The sequence below is a fragment of the Trichosurus vulpecula genome, chromosome 3 (assembly GCF_011100635.1).
Source record: "Trichosurus vulpecula isolate mTriVul1 chromosome 3, mTriVul1.pri, whole genome shotgun sequence".
NCBI lineage: Eukaryota > Metazoa > Chordata > Mammalia > Diprotodontia > Phalangeridae > Trichosurus > Trichosurus vulpecula.
In genome coordinates, this window is record NC_050575.1 from 211,330,275 (window position 1) to 211,347,254 (window position 16,980).

At 43.1% G+C, this 16,980-nt stretch overlaps 1 protein-coding gene across 1 annotated transcript in view; it reads right to left on the minus strand.

Annotated features, from left to right (window-relative positions):
* The window catches only part of IFT172 (intraflagellar transport 172), a 43,338-nt gene that overhangs the window by 18,746 nt on the left and 7,612 nt on the right, over positions 1-16,980 (minus strand). The window contains exons 8-24 of the mRNA XM_036750610.1: positions 16,211-16,425; positions 14,139-14,262; positions 13,650-13,745; positions 9,336-9,497; positions 8,844-8,897; positions 8,476-8,579; positions 7,962-8,047; positions 5,469-5,581; positions 4,297-4,464; positions 3,433-3,569; positions 3,129-3,236; positions 2,787-2,871; positions 2,218-2,310; positions 1,820-1,897; positions 1,372-1,620; positions 537-615; positions 191-311 (exon numbers count right to left, since the gene is read on the minus strand). Coding sequence (XP_036606505.1) covers positions 191-311; positions 537-615; positions 1,372-1,620; positions 1,820-1,897; positions 2,218-2,310; positions 2,787-2,871; positions 3,129-3,236; positions 3,433-3,569; positions 4,297-4,464; positions 5,469-5,581; positions 7,962-8,047; positions 8,476-8,579; positions 8,844-8,897; positions 9,336-9,497; positions 13,650-13,745; positions 14,139-14,262; positions 16,211-16,425 — 2,072 coding nt within the window. The remainder of the gene's footprint in view (positions 1-190; positions 312-536; positions 616-1,371; positions 1,621-1,819; positions 1,898-2,217; positions 2,311-2,786; positions 2,872-3,128; positions 3,237-3,432; positions 3,570-4,296; positions 4,465-5,468; positions 5,582-7,961; positions 8,048-8,475; positions 8,580-8,843; positions 8,898-9,335; positions 9,498-13,649; positions 13,746-14,138; positions 14,263-16,210; positions 16,426-16,980) is intronic.

The following is a 16,980-nucleotide window of genomic DNA, read 5'->3' on the forward strand; positions in this document are numbered from 1 at the left end:
CTTTTTCATTCATTCATTCAGGTGGAAAACAGAACTGTGTGTTGATAAGCATAGAAGGAAATACTCCAATCTGTGTTCTTTCTTGTTCTTGGACCTGTTTTCTTTTAGCACGTCGATCTCCAATTTAGTTGCCCCTGCAGAACTCCCACCTCCCACCTGCGGACCTACCCTCTTGGCTTCTTCTTCATACCTGGCTTCGATATAGTGATTGATGGCAGCATCAAGCTGCTTCTGTTGCACCAAATGGTCCCCCCATCCTTCTTCTAGCCGCACAACCTCAGCTGGGAATGCCATGCGGGCCAACTCCACCGCTGCCAGAGATAAGGAAAAGAACCCAGCTCAGACTTTCAGGGTTCAGCGCATAAAACAGAAGAAGAAAATGAGGGATAGGGGAGGATGGTGAGAAGTGGAAGAATAGGGAAGATTTGTAGGCAGAGTCAACCCAAAGAAGAAAATATGGGGGCCAGTGAAGGGAAGGAATATATATGAATCTCCATAGAGAGTTATGAGCAGTTATACAGTTGAGGCACTGTTACCTTTCATGAATGCATTGCCCTTACAGTAGCACTCAAGGGCCCTCTGTGGATTCCGGATCTTCTCAAATAGATCTCCTGCCTATTAACATACACAACGTTAATACAGGGATTCAGTGCATGTATTGGAAGAGGCAGCATGAGGAATGAAGGATTCTGAGACTAGTACTCTGGGGATCCAAGATCTCATTCCAACACTGGCTTTGCCCGGGTATGTTACCTGAGCCTCAGTTCCATGTTGTGTAATATTTAATATCTATCACGTTGTCTCTCACGGGATTGTGATGATACATAGGATAATGCTTATGAAAGATGTAGCCAGTGGTGTGGTGGATAGTGTTGGGCCTAGAGTCGGGAAGACCTGAGTTCAAATCTGGCCTAGCTACTTACCTTTGACCTCTGTTTAAAAAGTCTCAGTTTTCTCAACTGTAAAATAGGGTTAATAATAGCAGCTATGTCCCAGGGTCATTGTGAGGATCAAATGAAATAATATTTGTAAGATGCTTAATATACTATCTGGCACATGATGATGATTATTATTTTTATTAGGAACATGTTAAGATGCAATACCAAATGTATTATTGTTAAAATAAAATTCTTCTCCCATCACAAACATCAGGACGGAGATTAAAAGTATCAGGCCAAGAAGGCTCTCTATCATAGAGCCCTTCTCTGGTGAGTGCAAGGATATTGGGCCCCGGGAACCTAGTGTTTTGGGGGGTTTCTTTGAAGGGGGAAGGCAAGACAATTGGGGTTAAGTGACTTGCCCAAGGTCACATAGAGGTAATTATAGACTAAGGTATTGTCAGGGAAATAGGGACTAGGAAATCTGTCTTACCCTCTCAAACAATTCTCCCTTGATAAGGGCTGAGGTGATGTGTTCCACTAGTTCAGTGTTGGCCAGCAGCTCCTCTCGAGCCAGAATCAACCGAGCAGCTTTGGCAGGGAGTCCAGCCTTAAGGTAGAGGCTGATGGCAGCCAGCCCATCTCCCTGGTTTTCCTGTAATTCACCTGCCCTTTCTTCCTGCTGTGTGTCCATCAGCCACTGATAATAACCCCGGCGTAGCTTCTCCAGGGCAGGATGACCCTATGTGTAGAAAAGAGAATTTATGAAAGTTAGTACATGTTTCTACCCTCAGGATCCAGGATGCTCCGGATCTCTACCAATCTCATTAGGTTCAACCATACCCCTACTTTCTGGTCTTATCTACAAAAGGAGAAAATTTCTGAAGTGAGGTGAGAAGGGAAATTTACTTCTGAAGAGCTGTGGGAAGAGCCATCTATACCTTGGCCTCGGCCACAGCGATGCAATCATCCCAACGGTGCAGTTCTTGATACATGGCCATAGCTTCCTCGACAGCATTCTGAAAGGTCAGAGGGAAAGGAAACAGGAATATGAGGAAGATATGAGGATCACCAACCAATCACCCGGCCCTCCTCAGCTGTTCTGCCCCAAGAGTTGTCGCAAGCACAGGGGATTCACTTTGATTTTCTAACACACACATTTACAAAGCCAGAATTAACCATACAACATTCTCCCAAAACTCACTTTTTCTAACCTTTGGGTAAAAGTAGTTTGTAGCTGTTGCTTTTACTTCTCTATCATTGTTTCCTCACCATGTGTGAGTTTTCCTCCCATCTCTCTAGATTACTTATCCATATCCATGCAAACCCATTCTATTACCTGTTCAAGAAAGATCATTTCTGCTAATTTGTAGTTCTTTTCCAGCATGGCCAGACGTGCTCGGACCTGATAGAAGTCAGTCCCTTCCCCACCCTGCCAAGGAAAAAGGAGATACTGACCAAGGTGTGTATAAAAAGGAAGCATGGAAGAGGAAGGAGAATGTAACTGGATGGCAAGAAGGGCTACAGGGTCTTGGACACTAAGGGATCAGGGTACTGAAAATTGTGAAAACTCTGAGGCTTAAAGGCCAAGAGGACTGAGGAGCTATCCCAAGATAACTGGTTGTCTCTCACTGAGGGGGTGATAAAAAGTAAAGAGATGACCAGAAAGCTACAAATCACAAAGTTAAAAAATTGAGGAATCGGGGCAGCTAGGTGGCGCAGTGAATAGAGCATCAGCTTTGGAGTCAGGACAACCTGAGTTCAAATCTGGCTTCAGACATTCGACACTCACTAGCTGTGTGACCTTGGGCAAGTCACTTAACCCCAAGTGCCTTGCCTCCCCGCCTCCAAAAAAAATTGAGGAATCACAATTTGAAAGACTGAAAGGATCAGAAAGCTGATACTTACATATTCTCTGGACACCTGGTCTGCAATCTCATTGGTCTCATGTAGAAACCGAGCTTTTGCTACATGGCCCAAAGCAGAGAAGCACCTGGAAGAAGGGTGAGGTTGACAAGGGCTGTAGAACTAGTGAACAAGTAAGGACTGCAAAAATGTAATAACAGGAATGGTTCCTACCCTCAAGAAACTTATAATCAGTCTGCTGGGATCTCAAATGGGGATGTACCAAGAAAAGACTTCAAGGAAGGACTCAGGACGGCAGGATTGGAGCATCGTTATACCTACTTTGGCCACCTACCTTCCCAGCTCTCAAAACTTTGAGTATCTCAATCCAACCCTCTGACTTACCTTTCTGCAATATGTAGCTGTCTCACTTCCAGAGCCAGTTTGCTTAATGTTTTCCACATTGCCTCTGTTTCTGGGGTCATTTCCAGAGTCTCCAAGAATGCAGCTGCTCTAGAAGTGGCACAAGGAATGACCACAGGATTAGAAAACATAGGACACTGGAATACCAGAGCAGGGAAATTGGTCCTTGATGGCCCTCCCTCTCCCTGAGCCACTCTTCCTCAGGTTTAGTAGTACCCAAACCGGGCTCTTCTTTCTACTCTTAGTTTTAACCCCTGCCTCCCCGTGCCCCGGCCCATCCCCTCACCGGGTGTAGTTGCCGTCATCAATGGCAGTCCCAAATTCGATAAGCCCTTCATCCAGTGTATAGGCAACAGTCGTCACACCTTCGGTTACCATCACCTCTGTCTTTCCCCCACCCCGTTCCAGACTCACGACATCACCCTGCGAATTCCCCCCAGCCAGGTTCTGAATTAGTATCTCTTCTTTGGATTAATCTCCTATTAAGAGACTAGGCCCACCCCTGTCCACTCCCATTTTCTTTCACTCTTGAGGGAGTTACGCAGTTATGTGATTTTCCTGGGTCCTATCCTGAGGCACAGCTTCTCAGCATCTATTATGTGCTATTAAATTCTCGGGCTAAAGTGGAATCCAACAGGCAAAACCACACTGATGCCTAATGGTAATGGTGGCAATCAGCTCTACTAGATTTCAAGGCCCTCCTGGTCTGCTACCCCTAAACATGCTGGTGGCACCAAGATTACCCTGAAAATATAAGTCAGGATATTCTCTACTCTGTACACCTAAGCAAATCTAGAATTCTTCCAAGATTTCTAATTAGGGAGATGGGCAGTGCTGAGGGAAAAGGGGTCTGAGACAGCCTGGCATACATAGGGAGGCAGATCTAGGTGGGATTCTCCTAAACCATCCAAGGGGACTCTCCAAACTGGCTTCACCTCAGTGTGAGGAGAATGCTGCAGTGGCCTTGTGGAATGGCACAGACTACTACTGGCATCATACTAATGACCTTTCATGCTTCCCTAAGGCTCTCTCTATACCTCAGCTGAAAATCATGAAAATTAAAACTAATGTGTGCCAAAATCTGAATGAACAGAATACTAGGTTGTCCCTGTCAGACACTGTGGTTGAAATTCTTCAGGCCCCACCATACCCTGATAGAAGACATGGTGACCCTCTCAGGTGCCTCAATATTGTACCACACACACAAGCTGTTTCGGTTCTGAGCTACCAGCACATCGCTTCCTGGCACCCACTGCACATAGGAGCAGAAATTCAGGATCATCGTCTTGGAGCTGCTTTCAATGTCATACAAGTGCAACTGAGGAAAGGATGGGTAGAGGAAAGAGAATCAGGAGGAGATGAGGTGAGGGTTTCCCCTAGTGGGAACAGTAGCTGGGAAATAATTGAACATTTTTTGGTGAACATGTGATTCTCAGAGGTAAGGGTACATCTAGTCAGGTACATACCACTCCCCCCTCAAGGGGTATCCCTTTTAGTCCATTCAGATCTGAAATATTCTGGTTTTGGGAAACAGAGCGCCAGAAAAGCATGCAGTGTACATGCCCTTTAACATAGTACAGGCCTCTTATGACCACTGACCCACTCCAAAGGAGCCTACACTGATAACAGGCCAGATCAACTCCAAAAAACCTGATGGGTCCAGAATCACAACAAGTTCTAAGCTCTAGGCTGGGGGACATGTCAAAAGGTCTGACCTTTATGATTCGTCTTTCACTTAACTAAAAACTGTCAGATTTTTTCTTTGCCCTCTATGCAGAACTTTGATATTATGACATGCTGCACTGAGAGTCATCAGAATAACTTTCAAGGTGTGAGTTCATGCATTAATGAGGGAACAAAAGGGGAATTGTCTTAATACTTACTTTCACTATTACATCAATGTTGGGGAGAGGTGAAAATCAGTTAGGCAAAGAGATTAGGACTTACAAGGGTAGGAAGTTCCCAAATGATAAAAACTTTAAGAGAGCTGGTATGCACTGATGACTGACCTCCTTTCCCACATCTCCTTCTTGCTGCTACAATATAGTGCTACAATGATGGCAATAGAGGGATGGATGCTGTACCCAGGCAACCTGTGCCAGCCCTTCCTGAGTTATCCATCAATGAGTGGTTAGTGTATAGAAGCAAGAAGTAGTGATCACCAGGTCATAGCAACAACAGCAGCAGCAGCAATTCAATGGCCCTCACTGTCTTTCTAGACCCCCTCATTCAAGTACTACTAGCAACATCTGCACCATGCCCCCTATAAACTATGCTTGTGGCTACTGCCAAAGTGACCAGTCCTGGAGTCCATCATCTTACACGAAGTTTCCGGTCTCTGAAGAGCAACTTGTGTCCAGTCTCATTGAGCTCCAACCAGTCTACACGGCTATCATGGCTGATGGTACCAATGTTGTAGCCACCAACCAAGTCCACTGCAGAATGGAGAAGAGGGGTCATGAAAATGCTTAGTGATACCATGGAACCAACCACCGAGTACCAAGACAGTTTGGAAAAGGCTTCCAAGGCATAAGGTAGGCCTCAGGAATTCTGTACTGTCCCAAAGTATATCACATAGTGATGTGACATTATTTTGTTAGGATGCTTAACATGCTGACTCTGTTCTGGAATTTTAGGAGTTCAGGTCTTTAGTGAACCCAGAGTCCAGACTAGTCCAAAGAATATAATTCATATCTAGGATTCTTGGAGGTTTAGAGGAAGGGAGAATTTTTTGTACATCTGGCCTCACCCAGAACTCTAAATCAGAACAGGGCTGAACCAGGAGGAGCTTAAAAGAGATCACTCAGCTTGAAACTGTCCCAGGCAAGATACAGGGTGACTATAATTTCAAAGGTGCTAGAAGACCTCATTGAAACAAACCCAAGAGAAACCTCAGGAACATAATATCAAGTTAGCATTCACCTCACTGATAAATAATTTATAAATGAAATATTCCTCAAGTTTATGTTCATATGAAATATTTGCTTGATCAATAAGCTTAATTATATTGTTGTTATAGGAGGATTCAGGGAGGAACATAGACAGCTGTAGGGAAGAAGGGAGAAAAACAGTAGGACAAGAAAAACCAGGTAGGACCACTTATGAGCCAGGTAATCACTGGCAAGTCACTTGGCCTCAATAGTCTTTAGCTTCTTCATTTGTAAGTGGAGCATAGTAAGACTTCCACTGTATCCCTTATGGGGTTGTTGTGTAGGAAGCACTTATAAACTTTACAGTAAAACATATCTTTGCTTCAGTGCAGCTATTGCAATCATGTCTGACTGCCCCATCCAAGAACAAACAGAGGTGTGCTGTCTTAAAACAGGAGAAGCAATAGAGACAATGGCAAAAATCAATCCTGATAGTCCCAGAAGAAAACCAGGGAACTGCCCAGACATAATGAAGAGAAAATATAACATTCCCTCCTCTCTCACCATCTCCCTACACATCGTTTTGTAAGGATTCTGTGGTCCTTCCTCAGGATGAACTGAGTGCCGGGTTCTTTAGTCCCCAGATGGGCAATTAGCTCTTGACGTTTTGACTTCATTCAAACCTCTCAGAGCTTCAATATATGAAATTAGAGGGGTGGACTAAATGATTTATAAGGCTCATCCAGCTCTAATGATCACTCAAAATTAGATCTGTCCCATAGTGAAAGAGGCTACCTCGGGAGATGGGTGGGTTCCCCTGCACTCGAGGTCCTCAGGAAAAAGCCAGAGGAGCACTTGTCAGGCATGTTGTGGAGTGGGGTATAGGTTAGATCAGATGTCCCTTCCAACTCTAAAATTCAGTGATTCTATGAAACCTTAGCTAAAGATAAACTGGCAGCATGGAGCATGAGTGTGGTCAATCAGGGTTTGGAGGTGATCAGAAAGGCCATTGCATTTAGATTGGGCAAAGAGCTTTTCAGGATTGTTCAGACTCCCTCAATAGAGTCCCAATTACATGACTTCTCCTTATATACCATTAGTTCCTGATTTTATTAAATGTTTAGGTTAAAGACCAATTAATGACTAATTGAGAAAAAAGGCCTAAAAAATAATGAAGTATCCTTCTTTGTATACTTTACTTGAAGGCAGCTAGGTGGTACAGCAAATAGAATGCTAGGTCTGGAGTCAAGGAAAACTCATTTTTGTGAGTTCAAATCTGGCCTCAGACATTTCCTAGCTGTGTGACCCTAGGCAAGTCATTTAACACTCCTCATCTGTAAAATGAGCTGAAGAAGGAAATAGCAAACCACTCCAGTATCTTTGCAAAAAAAAAAAAAACAAAAAAAAAACCAAACGCAACCAAACAAACAAAAAAACCCAAAACCTAAATGGGATAATGAAGAGTCCAATAAGACTGAACAACATACTTTTTTAAAAGGTGTGGGGCAGTCAGTTCCAGACTTGTGATTTCCTTAGTATAGGGAAATTACTGGTGAAGAAACTTTCTCTAGGAATGTAGATAGGCACCTTTCAGCACTTATATTCTAACTTAAATTGCTTCAAGTCACTTAGAGGTTAAAGTGCCAGCCAATGTGGATCAAAGGTTGACCTTTGAATCCAGGTCTTCCTGACTCTGAGTCTGGTTCTCTATCCATCATGTCATGATGCCTGAGACACAGATGTGTATAAGTAAACATTACACTAAAACAGACTATGATAATAAGAATAATTCACACTGATTATTTGTTTAGAGAGTTTTAAGGTTTGCAAGATAGACAATGCAAAGTATTATTATCCCCATTTTACAGATAAGGACATTGGAGCCCTGAGCAGTTAAGTACAATGTGGGTGCAATTTGTCTATCTGAATTGTGTAGTGCTCTTACCGATTGCAATGGTCTTAATGTCTATGAGATAAGCCAGCTTCTTGTTCTCTTCCATTCCCCGCTGACGTCTCTCATTGATACGGACACTTCAAGAAAAATATTAGAGTACAAACAAGGTTTAGGTTCTTGGCATTTTGATGCTGATTTTTTTCTTTTTTGCTCAGACCTGTGATTTCAGTGGGGTAGTGAGCTTCAGGTGAGGAACTCCCTTCACAATGAAGATCTATACCTTCTCAGCAACATATAATCAAATGGAGTTACCTGGGACACTGAGAGGTTAAGTAACTTGCCCAGAATCGCAAAGCCAATATGTGTTAGATTAAGAAGGACTTGAACTAAGGTCCTGCTCACTCCAAGGTCAGCTCTTTAACCAAAATCCCAAATGTTCTATATCTTTGTCTCTCTAAGGTTTTGAAGGGGGTGGTGTGTCTGGGTATTGGTCTCACGTGAAGGGATGAGAGTCACAAGTTAGAGTGAAAGGCATCCATGACAAAGTGGGGTATCTGGGTTTTACCTGATGAGGTGGGGGTTCATGAACTCAGTACGCACAGAGCCCAGGATGTCATTATTCCCATACTCCACCAGAGTCAGCTCTCCAGCATTGAAGATCATGCAGACCTAGAAAAGAGTGACACTAACATATTAACCAAGATTTCATTTCAGGAAGGAAAAAAATAGTGGAGTGTGGCACCTTAGAGCACTGATTCTTGCACTGAGTGCACAACTCTCCTTTTGCATCACTCCTCTACTTAATCAGCGCTCTCTCCTACCATTATCTTTATTCACTGCCAGTTCTCTTCAGTAGGAAGTGAGACACTGGAAAAGATGGGGATAATCAAGGGATTGGTAAACCAAGTGGTCCATAAATTCAGCTCCACTCACATTCTCATTTTCAAAGAAATACTTCTCATTGCCGCCAGATCCCTGCCAAGCCACCTGCAACAAGGGAAGATTAAGACTAATCAAGACACAAATCCAAGAGGCTTGGGGTGGGGGTGGGGGGTTGAAGGAAAAAATGATAAAAGCTAGCCAGAAGGAGACTGATAGTGGGTATTACACAATGAGGCTCCAGTGGCAGATCTTCTTCTGGTTCTCTTGGTTTCCCTCTCTTTTACCCTACCATGTCTCTAAGGAGTCCAAATATAGTAATAATATCACGTTTTTCAGAGATCTCTCTGTCCCAGCCCCCTAAGCCTTCTGGGTCCCTGTGCCAGACCTTTAACACTGAAATTATTAAAACCAGATCACCTAGAATCAAAATGTCTACGGTGCCTAAAGACTTTTCCCCACCTCCTATTCCTCAGGCATTCTGAGGAATGGATTCCTATTACCCATCCAAGATAGCCCCACAGCTCCTACATCCTCGGTCCCTACCTCACTGAGCCGATTGGTGTTCAGGTCCCCTAGCAGCAGTGTGTCGGAGGTATGGGCCACCAGATATCTCTCCTTACCCAAAATCTTCACCTCTTCTACCTCATACCCGTAGTGAGACTTGAGGACCACACGAGTGCCTGATGAAAGATTCTTCACAATCACCTGGGTAAAAGGCAATGCACAGAGAACCACTACATAGAATATTAAGAGCTAAAGAGGCCCTAGAGATGATCTAGTTTAATTCCCTCACTTTATGGATGGGGAAACTAAGGCCCATGGGGTAAAGTGACTTATTTAAGATCACACAGGTACTAAGTAGCAGAGCTGGGATTTGAACCCTGGTTTTCTATCAGTTTTAGATCAGTACTCTTCCCGCTAGACCATTATGCCTTTCTCTTAAACATTTCATCCTAGGAGAGGAGTCAGCATCCTGAACCCTACCCATCCTCTCACCTATCCTGTCTTTTCCATAAGCACAGGTCAGAGGCTGGTACTGATTTAATGGGGAATTGGGAATAAAGTGGGTAGAGGAGAATGTGAAGGGAGTAAAGGGCTGATGGCTCGACATAACAACTTGCATAAATATCTTAGCTTCTTAACTCTCTACAATCTGGATTCTGATCATCATTCAATCAAAACTGCTCTTCCAAGTTAGTAATAATTTCTTAACTGCCAAATCTAACGGTCTTTTCTTGACCCTAATCCTTCTCAAACTCCACACATTTTTTGACAGTTGATCACTCCCTCCTCCTCGATATCCTTTTCTCTCTAAGTTTTTGGGACACCACTTTCCTGGTTCTCTCCTACCTGACAGCTTCTTCTCTGTCTCTTTTGCTGGATCTTCACCCAGGTCATGCCCACTAACAGTGAGTGGACCACAGGGCACTCTTCTTTTCTCCCTCTATGCTGTTTCTCTACTTGGTGATCTTATTGGCTCTCACGAGTCAATACTCATTTCTATGCCGATGATTCTCAAATCTGCTATTCAGCCCTAACCTTTCTGCTGACCTCCAGTTTCATATCACCAACTGTCTATTGGACATCCTGAACTAGATTTCCCAAAGACATCTTAAACTCAACATGTCTAAGATAATTCATTATTTTTCCCTCAAAATCCTCCCCCCCCTTCCAAATTTCCCTATTATGTTGAGGCCACTACCATCCTCTCAGTCACCCAGGCTCACAACCTAGGAGTCATCCTCGACTCCTTACTCTCTCTCATCCCCCATTTCCAACATGTTGTTAAGGCCTGTCAATTTCACCTCTGTAACCTCTCACATGTCCTGTTCTCATCTCTGACACAGCTACCACTTTGTAGGCCATCATCATCTCATGCCTAGACTGTTGCAACAGCCTCCTTTTTGTGCCTGCCACAAGTCTCCCCCCACTCCAATTTATCCTCCACTCAGCTGTCAAAGTGGTTTTTCTAAAGCACAGGAGTGAACGTCACCCTCACTACTCATTAAATTCCAGTGGCTCCCTATTACCTTCAGGATCAAATAAAAATTCTTTTTGGCATTCAAAATCCTTCATAACTGGCTCCTCTTTCCCCCATTCCCTCTTCTAGTCTTCTTACATCCCACTTACATACTCTTCAATCCAGTAACACTGACTTCCTTGCTGTTTCTTGAATAAGGCATTCCATCTCTCAACTCTGGGCTCCTCTGCCTGGAATGTTCTCCCTCTCAATCTCTCACTCCTGGCTTCCCTGGTTTCCTTCAAGTCCCAGATAGAAATCACACTTTCTACAGGAAACCTTTTGTGATCCCTCTTAATTCTATTGCCTTGCTTCTTGATTATCTCCAATTTTTGCAGTAGGAAAGAACTGGTTAGAGAAGCAGTGTAGCACAGTAGATAGAATGCTGGCCACACAATCAGGGAGATCTCTTCCACATGCTGATTGTGGTATGCTGGACAAATGACCTAACCTCTAAGTACCCTGGGTAACTCTCTAAGGTTATCAGTGCTATCAGCTGTATAGACACAGAACTGCATTGGTAGAGGAAGTCTGCCACACAATGGAGAGCCCTACACCAATTAAATCATAGGTTGGCAAAAACAACAACAAAAAACAAAACAAAGCAAAAACCTGGAAACACAATGCCTACTAATTGAGGAATGGCTAAACAAAATATGGTGCAAGAATGTAATGGAACATTACTGTGCCATAATAAATGGAGATAAAGAAGAGTTTTGAGAAACATGGGTAATTTCTATGAACTGATGCAGAATATGGTAAGCAGAACCAGGAAAACAATATACACAATGACTATAATAACATAAATGAATAAACAAAAAAAAAACCCAAAACAACTGAACGCTGTGTAATGATAATGGACAAATTTAACCCTACAGAAGAGTTGAGCAAAGTCACCTCTCTCCCTTTTTTGCATAGGTGGGGGACTTTGAATATAGAATTACTGCACATACTATCAGACAAGGTTGATGTAGGGGTTGGTTTTGCTGAACTTTTTTGCTTTAGTTTTTTGATGTAAGGGATGGCTCATTGGATAGGGAAGGGCGAATATATTTGGAAATAAGGCTGACTGCCCAGAAGCTGCTGAGGGTGGCACAGGGCATGGAACCTTTAGCTCTCCTTAGGCTCAAGGTTTGCCTGCTTGCTTGCTTACCTGCTTATCCCTAGGAGAAATGGAGTTAAGAGCCTGGAGGTTCTACCTAGTCTTGGACCCTGGCACTCTCTCAGCTCTTCTGATTGCTGTGGGAGAGAGTACCTGATAGGTGAGCCCCTCCCAGGGAATCAAGGTCTGCCTGACTGCTTTTGTGTCCCCTGGAAGGGATTAAGAGCCTTAAGGTGCTGTCTGATCCTAGACTAGCTAAGGGAACTGCTGAGCCTAGCTCCAGGACCTGCCCTTGGGCTCTGGACATGCCCCAGGGCTCAAGAAATAAGAAATCACTTTCACCCCAGGTTGAACATTGGCCTTTAACCTGAAATCAGGCTCTAGTCTTGGCAATCTGGCCTTCAGGAACTTAAGTAGCCAAAGAAAGCAAAGGCTAGTAAGGGAAGGTCCCTCCTTAGGTGATTGGCCAGCCCTAGGGATTGGAGGTAGAGAAAGGAAAGAGTCTGGCTGGGGAAAAAGGAAGCAAGACCTGGAGTTTCTGCCTGGTCCTAGGCCTCAGCCCTCTCACCCTGGGTCTGCTGAGAGACTGAGAGCCTGGACCCTGAGCTATCCCTTCTTTGGGCTAAGGGTTATCCATGCCTGCCTGCCTGCCTGTCTGGGTTCTTGGCTCTTGGCCCTCTGCACTTCTGGTCTTTGGCTTACCTGGCCACCTTGGCCAGAGCCAAGTGCCCAGAAGGCACTATGTCCCTCCCCAACCTCCCATTCCTTATTCCCCTCTCCTAACTTGGGTCTCTCCACCCACAAGGAAAGAGAATCAATCCCATTGAATCTGAGTGCAGGTTTCATCTCAGGATTGTTATGAAGAAAAAATGAGATAGATAATATTTACAAAGTGCTTTACAAACCTTAAAGTACTATATAAATTCTAGCTACTTATAAATTAACTATTAGTAAAAGGAAGATAATAAAAGTAAAACTTAAAAGGCATTATGGTATAATTTCTAGAGAATTGGCCTTGGCGTCCCGAAGACCTAGGTTCAAATCCTGCCTTTGATACATACTGGTTGGGCAAATATCTTAACTTCTCATTGACCCAGGCAACTCTCTAAGTTGTAGAATGGGTAGAATAGGTGCATTGGTAGAGGGAATTTCCTTACCAGAAGTTCCCAATACTAATGCAATCACAGGTCTAGTCCAAAAAAAAGATTTTAAAAATTAGCAAACTCTATTACAACATGGTAGAGTGAAAGCAGAGCTGGATTGGGTGTTAGGGGACCTACATCTCAGTCCCAGCTTTGTGGCCTTGGGTACTTCATCTAAGTCTGTGTCTTCATCTTAATAAGGGGATAATAATACTTGCACTATTTTTCTTACAGATGTGTGAGAAGAATGCTTATAAGCCTTAAAGTAGCATGTAAGTGTGAGTTATTCTCCTTCCCTAAGACAGTTCACAATCAAGACAATTTCAGACTAGAAAAGGACTGAGAATCAGTTTCTAGAACCCAGTTTAAAAGATCTGATGTCTGCCAGTCTCTTCTCTAAAAAGAAGGAAGTGTTGTGGTTTGAAGGAAGGGAACTACCCTGATGTGACCTGCTCTTCACTGAAGCTGTGCCTGCAGTGTGATGAAAATAGTTATCCTTGGATATAATAGTGATATACCCTGGGGGGAAAGGAAATAGTACAGAGCTGGGTGACTCATGGCAAACCTGGATGCATGGACTGTGTCCTACTTACCTGGCTGGGTCCTACATATGTCAACTCAAATTTGTTCTTGTAAATACTTCTTCGGAGGCAGCAGTCAAACTGCTCTACCCCACCACACAATGTACCCTGTGAGAAAAAAATGGCAGCATTTGGAAGCCACTAGAAAGTGTTGAGGGAGAATTATTAGCCAGGGAAAAGCATCTGGGGACACAGAGACTATTTGGAAGAGAGCTGGCAGTAAGCATTACAAAAGCGAAAGAAGGCAGAAGCAGGGCATCACAAAGTGGTGAGTCGCTGGTGAAGCACCAGATCTTTATGCATGTCTCTTTGCATCCTCCCAGTGACCTCTAAACAGAGAAGATTTAATTTCTCCTCCCTACTTCCAGTCTTTGAATTGGTAGAAAGGGGCCAAAAGAAGGTAGAGCTGCTGGTGGGGTCAGGTAAACATCTTTAGGGAAAGAGGATTTTCCTAGGAAAGGGAAAAGTCCTTGTCAGGAAGGGGGTTCTAGGTAAACATACTGCACAAAGTCGGGAACCATCCCGCTTCCAGGCTAAGGCAGTGACTGTGTACAGGTTGGCGATCTCTTTGGGCTTTGCCTCCTCCCAGATGCTTCGTCGAGGGCTCCAGTTCAGCACCCGAAGCCTAGGGATTTAAGGACACAAAGCATATGGCTTGTAGAAGGAATGGGGGCTTAGGCAGAGGGGTGTAGAGGAAGGGGAAAGAGTAGAGGTGTGATACTGATGGGACAAAATGTTTTCCCTTCATTGGTGAGGAAAGGATCAATAAGAGAGAGTGAGGAAAAAAGTCTTAGTGGGAGACAGAACAAAGACTTCAAGGTGACTTGGGAAGGGGACAAAAGGATGATGGTTAGAGAAGCTGTGGAAAGGAAGGTAAGACGAGAGGTGGTAAGGTGAGCTCTTAAAGATAGGGAAATGGGTATGGCAGAAACTGGGCATAGACCAGTATCTTACACTGTATACCAAAATAAAGTCAAAATGAGTTCATGATTTAGGAATAAAGGCTGATCCTATAAACAATTTGGGAGAGCAAGGAATAGTTTGCCTGTCAGATTTATGGGAAAGGGAAGAATTCATGACACAACAAGAGATAGAGAGCATTACAAAATGCAAAATGGATAATTTTGATAATGTTAAACTGAAAAGTTTTTGTATAAGCAATGCCAATGCGACAAAGATTAGGAGGAAAGCAGAAAATCTTTACAACCAGTGTCTCTGATAAAGGCCTCATATCTAAAATATACAGGGAACTGAGCCAAATTTATAGGAATACAAGTCATTCCCCAATTGAGAAATGGTCAAAGGATATGAACAGGCAGTTTTCAGAGGAAGAAATTAAAGATATCTATAGGCATATGAAAAAATGCTCTAAATCACTATTGATTAGAGAAATGCAAATCAAATCAAAACAACTCTTAGGAACCACATCTCTCCTGTCAGACTGGCTAACATGACAAAATGGGAAAATGATAAATGATGGAGAGGATGTGGGAAAATTGGAACACTGTTACATTGTTGGTGGAGTTGTGAACGGATCCAGCTATTCTGGAGAACAATTTGGAACTATGCCCAAAGGGTTATAAAAATGTGCATACCTTTTGACCCAGCAATACCACTTCTAGGGCTGTATCCCAAAGAGATCACACAAGTGGGAAAGGGATCCACATGTACAAAAATATTTACAGCAGCTCTTTTTGTGGTGGCAAAGAACTGGAAATCAAGGGGATGCCCATCAATTGGGGAATGGATAAACAAGTTGTGGTATATGAATGTAATGGAATACATTGGAATGTAAGAAATGGGGAAGATACGGACTTCATAATAACCTGGAAAGACCTACATGATCTGATGCTGAGTGAGGGGAACAGAACCGGGAGAACATTGTACACAACCACAGTCACATTGATTCTGTGATGACTAACTTCGATAGACTTGGCTCTTCTCAGCAATACAAGGTTCAAAGACAGCTCCAAAGGACTCATGATGGAAAGAGCTATCTACTTCCAGAGAAAGAACTATGGAGTCTAAATGCAGATTGAGGCAAACTATGTGCTCTCTCTTTTTTTTCTCTTCTTTTTTGGTTTTGTTTCTTCTTTCTCATGATTCATTCCATTGGTCATAATTCTTCTTTACAACTTGACTATGTGTAAATAAGTTTAATGTGAAGGTATATGTAGAACATACATAGGATTCCATACTATCTTGGGGGGGGAGGGGCTAGGAGAGGAAGGGGAAGAAAATTTAGAACTCAAAAACTTGTGGAACTGAGTGTTGTAAACTAAAAATAAAAAATTTAATTAAAAATAAATAATGTTTTCTGAAGGAGGAAGAAAAAAAGATAGGGAAATGGGTGCGAGCTGGAGTAAAGGAAGATGGAAGAAGTCATCTGGAAAAAAGGCATAAAGGGATGAAAAAAGAAATATAGAAAAGACAAAAATAGGAAGTCTGAGACCAAGGAGATTAAAGAAGAGCGAATGAGAAAAAACTAAAAGGTAGCACAGAGAAAGATGGGACAAGACTATGGGATGACTCCCAATATTTCTGCTGACTGTTCAACCATTTTTCTGTCTCACCTGTCATAACTTCCCAGTACAACTGCTTGGCCTCCAGGACTGGCTGCAGCTGTGGTAAACTCACGCTCCTGAGGGTCACGGCTATAATCAAAAGTTTGCAATACATGGCCTTCTTTTCCATAAGCGACAATTCTTCGGTCACAACCAGCAGCCACAATGCTATTAGATGCCCAAGCCAAGGCATAGGGTGGACATGGATGACTGACCAATTTCCCCTAGAACAGGAATGGAGGAAGTCTGGAAGGCAGCCATGTTGACCTTGTTTTCATTAAAAAAAAACCAAAACCCTTTCTTTTAACCACTTCCTTCACACTTACTTTGACCATGTTCTCCCTACAGAAATTATTCCTTTAACACAAGAAAGATCCAACTTATACATACCAAATCTTCTTTAGGAAGACAAAACACACACACACTGACCAGTGTCTAAGAGGCAATTACCCCTAATACATACTATAACACAAACTGATATCAAAAAAAATTCATTTGTAAGTCCTACCAGTGAGACCACACACATTGATCAATGTGCAGAGACCAGACCACAGCCACACAACCCACTTTCCCCAGGCTCATTTCATTCTAGCTTCAAGCAGTCTTAAGGTACCATTCTCAAAAAAAAAAAAAAAACCCTCAACTTCCATTATCCTTATGCCTATTGCTCCCAGGAATTCTTAGGCTTGGGATCTCTATCCCTCTCTCTTTTAAGATTCTAGGCCTCTTGACTTCCCAAGTCCAAACATCTAAGTCTTTTAATCTTCTTCCTATGAAGC